Source organism: Trichechus manatus, unplaced genomic scaffold (genome assembly GCF_000243295.1).
Source record: "Trichechus manatus latirostris isolate Lorelei unplaced genomic scaffold, TriManLat1.0 scaffold00085, whole genome shotgun sequence".
NCBI lineage: Eukaryota > Metazoa > Chordata > Mammalia > Sirenia > Trichechidae > Trichechus > Trichechus manatus.
Genome location: NW_004444021.1, coordinates 6,085,464 through 6,095,676, shown reverse-complemented (window position 1 = coordinate 6,095,676; position 10,213 = coordinate 6,085,464). Strand labels below are relative to the sequence as shown.

Below are 10,213 nucleotides of genomic sequence, written 5' to 3'. Positions count from 1 at the left end.
TGCTATAACATATACAATTCTGCAACAGCAGTAATAACCAAAAATTTGTGAGTGGTTACATAGATAGATATGCATGCTCTATAAGTGTGGGAGGTCGTATGGGAGTACATGCACGTGCGTATATAGGTATAGTTATGGGCACCTCTGTACATATTTGTATGTGCTGCATATATATTCATATATATAACAGAGCACATAAGGGGGCAGGCACAGTTATGGAAACTTCTTAGGCATATCCAAACCTCTCCTGGGACTGAGTTACTGGGTTTGAAGGCTAAGGGGTTATAGTCTCAGGGAACATCTAGGTCAATTGACGTAACAAAGTTCATAATGTTTTACATCTTAGTTTGTGAGTAGCATCTAGGGTTTTAAAATCTTGCGAGCCGCCTTCTAAGATATAACTATTGGTCTCTTTCTATCTGGAGCAAAGGAAAGTGAAGGAAAACAAAGACTCAAGGAAGCAATTAGTCCACAGGACTAATGGCCCACATGAACCACAGCCTCCTTGTAGCCTGAGACCAGAAGAACTAGATGGTGCCTGACTCCCACAACCGACCGCTCTGACCAGGAACACAACAGAAGGTCATGGTTAGAATGTGAGAAAAATGTAGATCAAAACTCAAATTCATAAAAAAAAAAAAAAAAAAAAGACCAGACTTACTGGACTGATAGAGACTGGAGGAACCCCCAAGATTATTGCCCTAAGACACCCTTTTAACCTGGATCTGAGGCCTCTCTTAGAGGCCACCTTTCAGTCAAATAATAGATTGGCCTATAAAATAATCAGTAACACCCATGAGGAACGTGCTCCTTAGAACAATCAGCTATAAGAGACCAAACAGGCACCATCTGCCCAAAAGAAAGATGAGCTGGCGAGGAGGGGCAGAGAAATTGGAGGGATGGAATCGAGGACAGCAGGGTGGAAATGGGGAGACTGCTGGCACATTGTAGGGAGAGCAACCAATGTCACGGAACAATTTTTTTATGAATTGTTGAATGGGAAAGTAACTTGCTATGTAAACTAGCACCTAAAACACAATAAAATGTTCAAAAAAAGAACCGGATGGCTAATATTCTCGTACATTCCTAGACTCTTTGATGCAGACCTGGGATAAATAAACAGATATCAAGAAAGGGTCAGTTTCTTAATATCAGACATGCCAGATTTTAGTGAAAGATAATATAACTGACTAAAATAACTCTCAAAGTATTTCTAGAAAATTATTAATGGATTTTTTTAGGACAACTTTTTTGACATTTTTCCTAGTGCAGTGAGATGTTATGATATTATTAGTATAAAATTTGGAATCAGGGGTCATGTATTGTGACTAATTGCAGAATCTTTAGCTTCCTGAGAATGATCCTCATGAAAACTTTGAGAAGTACAGTATGTTAATGGTATCTTGACTCAATTCAAATTAGTATAAATGGCTCAATTCAGTGGAGACTATGTTTTCAATTTGCCTAAAAAAACTACAATAGGAGGAAAACAACCCTTTTCTGCAAACTTTATTCTCTATGCCTGCATCATATAATCAAAGTTTTTTATCTCCGAAAGAATGTTATTAGCTCCATTAAGAATTTGAATGTGACGTCATACAAAGTTTGTTCTGAGGTAATTTCCTACATTAAAATTTGTTGAAATTATAAAATAGATTTAGAATGTGGAGTGTTCTTTGAAGAAACAGAATCAAATTATAAAATAATTTCCCTCTTTTTTCATGTTCTCTTGATAATAGCCATATCACATTAATTTACTTTGTACGAGTTAGTATTTTTTGCTTATTACCGCCAGGGGGCAGAGTATGCTAACGCTTGATTTCGTGGATGCTAAAATCTGAAAAGAGGCAATTTTAGACCGAAGTAGAAAATCCCTGAGGGTTTCTTCACAGATCCTTTAGGGGAAGAGCTGTTGAGTTGTTCACAATATAATTTTCACACCTGTTATAAATAACTAGGTAATTACAATCTCAAAATATTAATGGTTTTTTAAATGTAATTTCTGTGACCTTCTGTTGATTTGCTCTTTTTTAAATTTTTAATGAACACGATTTTAATTTAAAAAGTCAATTTTAAATTTATCCAAAGGAAATGGAAAATAACAGTTTTCCATATGTTTCCATATTTACAGATCAGTTTCTTAACAATTATTTCAACTGAAATTTTATGTATCTTCACGAGAAACAGTAATCCAAGTTCACTGTGGAAACTTTAGCAAAAACGGATAAAAAATATAATTTAGGATATTTGTGAGAGATAAGCTGAATTTAAATCTATTGTAGGTACACTGCATTCATTTACAAGTACCTGTGATTGCATACTGACTGTGTTATATTTGCCCATTTATTTTCTGTTATCAATGATTAGCCTTAAAAACTTAATTGCAAGTGCGCACGAAAAAAGCCTTTGCTTCCCTCCACGATTTCTTTTCAGTGTCCAAGCAAGACTTATGACCCACTGATTAAATCCACCCGAGATTTTCCCGACGATGTCATCAGTTTCATAAAGCGGCACCCTGTAATGTATAAGTCAGTATACCCAGTAGCAGGAGGACCAACATTCAAGAGAATCAATGTGGACTACAGACTGACACAGATAGTGGTGGATCACGTCATTGCAGAAGATGGCCAGTATGACGTAATGTTTCTTGGAACAGGTAAGCGCAAACCAAACTGATTCTAAATTATATACACTTTCTTTCAAAGCATAATTTTATATTAACAAAGAAAAAAAATTCAAAAATACTAATTGATCAAAGTAAAAATGAATAATTAGTTGCTAACACCTAGTCAATGTTTCTTAAAATTGCATAGCATACACTCTTAACCGATAATCAAAAATCTCCCCCAGCCTTCCTTTACTGTTATTTGAGATTTGAAAACATATTTGTATATTATGACTGAAATGTGTCTACCATAGATTAGGTGCTCAATACATATTTTTTTTAATGACTATGGACTAAGATTAAGCAAGTACGACATGGTTCCTTTATTTTCAAATTTCACATTTGCCTGTCTGTACAGAAATATTTGATAAGCCTTACCCCTGTAGGGTCGCTATGAGTCAGAATCGACTTGACGGCAATGGCTTTGATTTGGTTTTTTTGGTACCCCCAAAGGATCCTTTCACCCAATTTTGAGAATCACTGACTCAGCTGACTTAAGATAACTTTTTAAAAAGTTAAGCATGATATTGTAAAGCTCTCTAGGTAGAAATTTCTTGGGGATTATTTTTCCCTGTTCTTGAGTTTTGTGGATTAGTATCGCTCTCATTATTTCAGTCTGTATTTTGCTTTTGTTTTTGCTTTTTTGTTTTGTTTTTTCTGTAAACTCAGTCATTATAAAATGATTTTAAAAAATGTTTTGTTCCAGAAAGAGAAGTATTCCTTATTTGGTGAGTTTCAAATATAAGAAAGGTGTTATCTAATAATGTTATGTGGATTCCAATGGTTGTGTAGAGAACATGTATCGTTAAAACAAAAGCACTGCATTCTAGGTAATATTGCGTAAATTTAGTGGATCGAGCATTGCATAAAGAAGTAGAAATTAATGGATTTTCAAGAAACTGCCATTTTTATTGAAATGGGTTTTTAGAAGTGAAAATAAATTTTAAAATAATCTTATTTTTTTTTAAAGAATGTTGGTTTCACAGAAGTTAGTTTTTTTAGGAAGCATTTGTATGACAGACCCCAAGGGCCTTAGAGAACACCAGTTGTCAACTCCTATCATGTTACACATGACAATTCCTAGGCCCAAGAGAATAAGCGATGTTCCCAAAGCTACAGAGATGGCTACTGAGGAGTCAAAACATGAACTAATTAGCTTGTCACTAATTCTAGTGAGTTTCCCACATTGCCCACCCAAAACTCATTCCTGGGTTTTAGGTTAGTGTTAGAAATGCTGTTCAGCCACTAGGTGGTACTGCTTAGCTTGTACTGAGAAAATTATAGCAATAAAAGATAGATTTTTAATTTTGACATTTGGAAAATGTATGTTTAATATTTTTTAAACAGCCCAGAGCCATTTCAAAAAAGTTAAATAATCTAACTATTTTGTGCCAACAAGATCATTACCGCATATGTTAATATACTCCAATACCAGTGTTCACAAGTTTAAAAACATCTATTTTGTGTAAATTAATTTCCAAGTGGAATTTTTTTTTCCTAAATGTTATTTTGATTGTCTTTCTGAAGTTGCCTGCAACTTTGTGGAATTGCAACATAAGATGCTGTATTTAAGATCTTTTCTGAACATCAACTTTGGGTTTACATTTTCATCCTTGTTATTTTCTTTTAAGTTGAACTAAAATAATTTTGAACAAAACTTCACTTTCCAGCCTAATAAAATTTTTCTATAAGTAAAGCATATTTGATAAGTGAGCCACAGTTTCCTCCATGTAGATATTGTCAAGGATTTCTCTTTCATTTGTTACATGTTAGAAAAGCATTATCAGAAAAGGCAATTATAATTACCTTTTATGGTGACTTGAATATAATAAGTACTTAATAAATATTTCTTGGATTGAATAATGTTCGTTTACATATATATGTATAACCAAACCCGTTGCTGTTGAGTCGATTCCGACTCATAGCGACCCTATAGGACTGAGTAGAACTGCCCCACAGGGTTTCCAAGGAGCCCCTGGTGGATTTGAACTGCTAACCTTTTGGTTTGCAGCCCAGCACTTAACCACTGTACCACCAGGGCTCCATATGTATATGTATACATATATAGAGACAGAATTTGATATTTTAATTAAGTTCCAAAAATTTTGTTTCACTTATCATTTCAGCCAATATTTAAATGAGACATATTTAGTATTTAAATGAGAGCATATTTCTAGGAATATACTTTGTGTATATACCTTCTAATAGTATCTTTATAAAAAAGTGTTTCATTAGCTAAAAACTACAATATTTAGGAAGGAAAACATCATATACATTAAGCTGTATTTCTTGTATGTTTTATTTACTCTGATTTCTTGAAAGGCATTTTAAAAAAAGTGAAGGGAGCAATCCATAGATTGTTAGAAATATACTTAAATACTGAGATAGACACAGCAGGTTTACGGGTTATGCATTTTTTCAGACATTGGAACAGTCTTGAAAGTCGTCAGCATTTCAAAGGAGAAGTGGAATATGGAAGAGGTAGTGCTGGAGGAGTTGCAGATATTCAAGGTGAGGCTCAGTCCAGAGTTATGGGAGAAGAGATGGACTTACTTGTTTTCATACATCATCACTCTTTTACTGAAGAAGTTTTTGAGATTAGTGACTTTATTTTTTTTCTTCCTAAGCAATGCGGGGGGCGGGGGGAGGGAAACAGAGTCAGAGAAAAGCAAATAAGAGTGGGACCCACCTTCTCCTAAATGAGGTGCACTGAATTAGGAGCTCCTTGGATTGCTCCTCCTTAACTGCATTCTCTAAGCATATCGTCAGAAAAATTGCCACATTAGATGAAAGCCTGAGGTCTCTTTTACTATCCAGATGCTTTTCTACTTTATAAATTTTAGTTTTCAGTATTTCCCCAATTGAACCTGAGAAAAAAGAAAGTGTATGTAAATCAAGTATCCCTGCCTTTCTCTAAGGAAATGAAAAAAAAAAAAAAAGAGGAGGAGTTGCCTAACAGTAAGTCTTCCTATATCGCTATTAACTCTCCGCAAGAGTTAATAGATCAAAAATAATAGGTTTTCAGGTTTCAGGAATTTCTTGGACTTTTTACAGTAAATTTGAATTGTGACATTCATTGTAGTTCCTCAATGAAATTTAAATTAAAATTATATTCTGAAAATAACGTGAGAAATAGGTGTTTCTTAGAAATGAGCTTTTAAGAAATATGCTGTGTCTTTTATAACTTTTTTAGTGGGACAGCTTATTTTTAAAATGAACTGTTTCCATTTAAACCTCTTTTGCCTTAAAGGAGAGTCCAGCCCTCCACTGTTAGGAGCTTAAGTTAATTGACTTTCTGGTTCCACAGGATCCTGTTTACATTGTGACGATAATAGTGGTCAAGGAGTTAACAAGAACAAGACCTGATCTCTGCCATCTACTAAAAAACAAAATTTTGTGTGGTTCCTAAGGGAAATGTGAACCTAGAGGCCAAAAATAAAGCCTCCACAACACAGATGGGCAAACTAGAAAGAATCTTGTTCAATGGTTTTTAGACAGTGGTCAAGAGGAATGTTTAGATTCCACTGTTAAGATTCAATAATGACCATTTTTTTAAGTTCATAACAAAAAAAAGTTACTGATAGCACTTTCTCACATTAAAATTTTTATTTTATATATTTTTCTTAAATCGTTAGCATCTGCTACTAGTTTTCTATTAGTGAGAAATGAATAAATAGCGAACAATAGATAGATGATAGCTAGATAGATATAGATGAACATTCTTAAAAATATCTCATCTTTTTTAGTTTGGAAGCTTTTGTGTTCATGCTTCTGATTGTATATTCATAGAGCCGTATTTTCTACAGATGAAATTGACCCTAGTTCATATCATGAAATCATGTGCATTGGTATCTTGTATTGTTCCGTAAAGAACTTAGTCTTCCACAAGGAGCACTGTAACGTTTCAGAACTCTGCTACTTAAACAAGTTTTTAAGTCATTGATCTAAGTAATAGCAGAAAGGTAATAAATAATTCTGGAGATGTTCTTATCAATGCTAGTTTAAATTATATGGAAGCAGTTAAGCAGATTTAGAAAAAGAAGAAACCTTGTAGGCAGCTGAGAAATTTTTTTATTGCAATGTTTCCTCATACATTTAGCTTATTTTTCCTTAATAGGATACTTTAAAGTACCTATTTTGATAATTTCCATTAAGGTGGAATCACTACACATTGGAAGAAAATAGAAAACCGTAAGATTCTTTTTGCCCCTATATTACAGAGCCTTGAAATTTACTTTAATGATATTTTGTACATGATAAAACAACATATTGTTTAAGGTAAAAATCTGTTAATGATTATCTTTATTGACATTTTACTTCTATTTTTAGCACTCATCAATCATCTTGAACATGGAGTTGTCTCTGAAGCAGGTAATTTCTAATTTTTGTGTAAAGAATAACCAACAAATAACAGGTTTCTTGAATCAAAGTTATTTTTAGGGAAAATCTATTGAAATTGAAAGTTAAATTATAAATGATATAAAAAGCTTTAATTTACTTGTTTCATTTTCATTGGTTAGAGACCATTGTTTCAGATTTATTGTAGGAGATATGGAACTGAATTTCATTAATTGAATAATTCATTTTTTTTCCTTCCTTTGGCCTTTGAAAATGCAACTCAGACTTTCCTAGTTTTGAGAGGATGTTTTTTCTGTCAAAGCCATAGAAATCCATGTAGAATATCATCCCTAGTCATTAAAAATGTTTTGTTTTTAATCATGAAGTCTAGGAGTTATAATATGGACTGATGTGGCAAACAACCCTGGAATCAATATCATGTGCCACCACTTAATATCTGATTACCAGAATCAATTTCCTCGGCAGTAAAATTAGAAAAAAATTACCGCCTCAACCTTTTGATGGACCAAGGGATATATGCCCATGTTACATTTTTTCACCCATGAAGGTTTATTGGCAGGCATTTGAGCCATTTTAATACATTCTGGCATCGTGGCAGATACCGGTGCAACTACCTAAAAAACAAGGAGGTTAGTCTGCGCCACATTTGAGTGTTGAGAGCCATTCGTCTGAGGGGATGCTTCCCAGAGGGGTGATTGTATGAAACTTTTGTGTCTTTTGGCTTCTGTACAGTGAGATAAGGCTTGCAAGTATGTTTACTATTTCCTTTGGATTACTGGGAAGGTACGATTACTGGCATTCGGAAATATTCAAGTAAATGAGTTATTTTTTGGGTGAAAACAGTTTGTGATGCAGTTCCTGGGCCATAGGACCAATGTGTCCCACAAATGTGATGTGCTTCATGGAACGTGGTACCTACTGATACGGCCCACTTTAGGTCAAACTGATAACAATTACGTGTAGTAAGAGCAATGTTTATTTAGTATTTCATGTGTATTTTTGGAAGGTTAAGTAAGATATTTTATGGCTAAGTGTAACCAGGAAGTGTGATGCGCCATGGGACCGATACATCCCGTGTGTGTGATGTGTTTCATGGAACATGATATGGAACTTCATGCAACTGATACATCTCACTTGTAATTGGCAACTATTTTTTCAGATTATAAAAACTACCAACAAACAATGATTCAGCATCCATTCCATTAGTGAAAAAACATGGCATCAACAAAAAGTAAAATAATAATAATAATAATTCACCCATGAAGGGTGGAGAGTGTTATGAGTTTAAATAGGATGCCTGCCATAGGCAAGGTTCTAAGCAGAGACCTGGCAAATTATAAATGTTAAGTAAATGATAACTATTATAATAATGATAATAATAATTAATATTATTTCATGTTTCCTGGTATGATACTGCAAATCTCAATCAAAGAGATTCAGAATTGCATTACTGTTTCTATATACACCCCCAAGATTTAATGTCATGTGATCGTATGTTCACTTTAAGGTGTTGCTAAAATTATCTTAATCTACTCTGCCTTGTACCACACAGCAATTATTAGGGAAAAGATCTAAACAGGTTTCTTCTTTGGGACATTTATCTAGCTCCGAAGTAGAATGGAACTCATGAGTCAGCCTAGAAATCTTTACCCATGTACATACATAAACACAGACTTGCACGTGTGTCTTCTTTGTTATTTAGCCAGGTGATCACCCACCAGTTTTCAGCTTCCACTCATTTGTTCATTGTTTCAACATTTATTTCTTGAAAGCCTACTGTTGTGTTTTGAAAATACATAAATGAGTGAATGGCGTGGCACTTAGTCTCCAGAAGATCATGGTGGAACTGGGAGACAAAGAAGCATGCTAATAGTGCAGAATAATAAAGGCAGAATGTACAAGGAAGATAAAGGAGAAAAACTTGCCTAAAATGGGGTGGGGGGAGGAGGAAGAGCAGGGGACAGTGGCTGAGACAGGTAATCTGAGCCATGAAAGATGTTGTAGTTATCCAGAAAAATAAAAAGCAGGATGGGATGGGGAACCTAGGCCAAGTAGAAGGAGAGAACATTTGCAAATGTGTGAAGAGTGATAGACCACAGCTAATTCTAATCAGTTTGTGTGCAATTAGCGTGCTTATGGGGAAGGAGGATAAAAATGAATCTGGAGAAGTATGCTGGAGCAATTACACATATCCTTATATGTCCTCTGAAGAAGTTTAAATTTTATCTAAAGGACAATAGAAACCATTAAAGATTTTAAGCAGGAGAGTGTTATGATAAGATTTTCCTTTTAGAAAATCAGTCTGGTGACAGTGTAGAAGATGGATTGGGTCCTGGGGGAGGAGGTGGGGATTGCTGGAAAACAAGGCTGAAGCCAGGGAAAATATTTAGGACACTTACAAGTAATCCAGGAAAGAAATGATAAGGACCTAAACAAAGGTAGTGGCAGTGGGAAGCGACAGGAGGAAACAGATTAGAGAGTTCTATAAGAGAGAGAATGGAAAAGACATGGTGACAGATTGAATGTGAGAGAAAGAGATTCAAAGACAACTCCCATACTTCTGTCTTGGATGACTGAGTGGGTGGATGAATGTGCTTCTCACCAACATAGGGAAGGAGAAATATATTTAAAGGAATCAATGTGCTTAAGTTTGGATATGTTGTTTCCAAGATACTTCTGAGTCTTTTTACGATAACAGGGGTAAAGAAAAGAGCAGGAAAGAGGGAAACCCAACATTTGATGCAAAAAGCAATTATCAAAGGAACAGATGTCTCAGGCAGGGATAAAAAACAAGGGAAAATAAAGAGAGTTCAAGGAAGGTGTAGTTAATAGCATCAAACTCTATAGATAAAGTAAGTAGAATAAATAATAAAAAGTGTTCATTGCATTTAGCAACTATGAAATCTTAACTGAGAGTTTAATGGATGGTAGAGGTCTAAGTCAGATCCCTTTTGAGTGAATCTATATTAGTTATGCCAATATCTATTTGTAAAATGTTTTTCCTCCATTTAAAGCTTGGCATGGTTTACTAGAATTAGCCATGAGCTTTTTAAAGACATAGACTAAGGATTATTGACCTGTATCCTCCACCCACACACTCTCACTCAAATGAATACATACAGGGAATAGTGCATCAGTTTCAGGGCTTAGTTTTGAAACAATTTTATTTGCTAGATATTTCAGTATTCT

General features: G+C 34.6%; 1 protein-coding gene across 1 annotated transcript in view; it reads left to right on the top strand.

The window, feature by feature from the left end:
- The window catches only part of SEMA3D (semaphorin 3D), a 162,066-nt gene that overhangs the window by 131,724 nt on the left and 20,129 nt on the right, over positions 1-10,213 (top strand). The window contains exons 11-13 of the mRNA XM_004381477.2: positions 2,434-2,656; positions 5,088-5,176; positions 6,995-7,036. Coding sequence (XP_004381534.1) covers positions 2,434-2,656; positions 5,088-5,176; positions 6,995-7,036 — 354 coding nt within the window. The remainder of the gene's footprint in view (positions 1-2,433; positions 2,657-5,087; positions 5,177-6,994; positions 7,037-10,213) is intronic.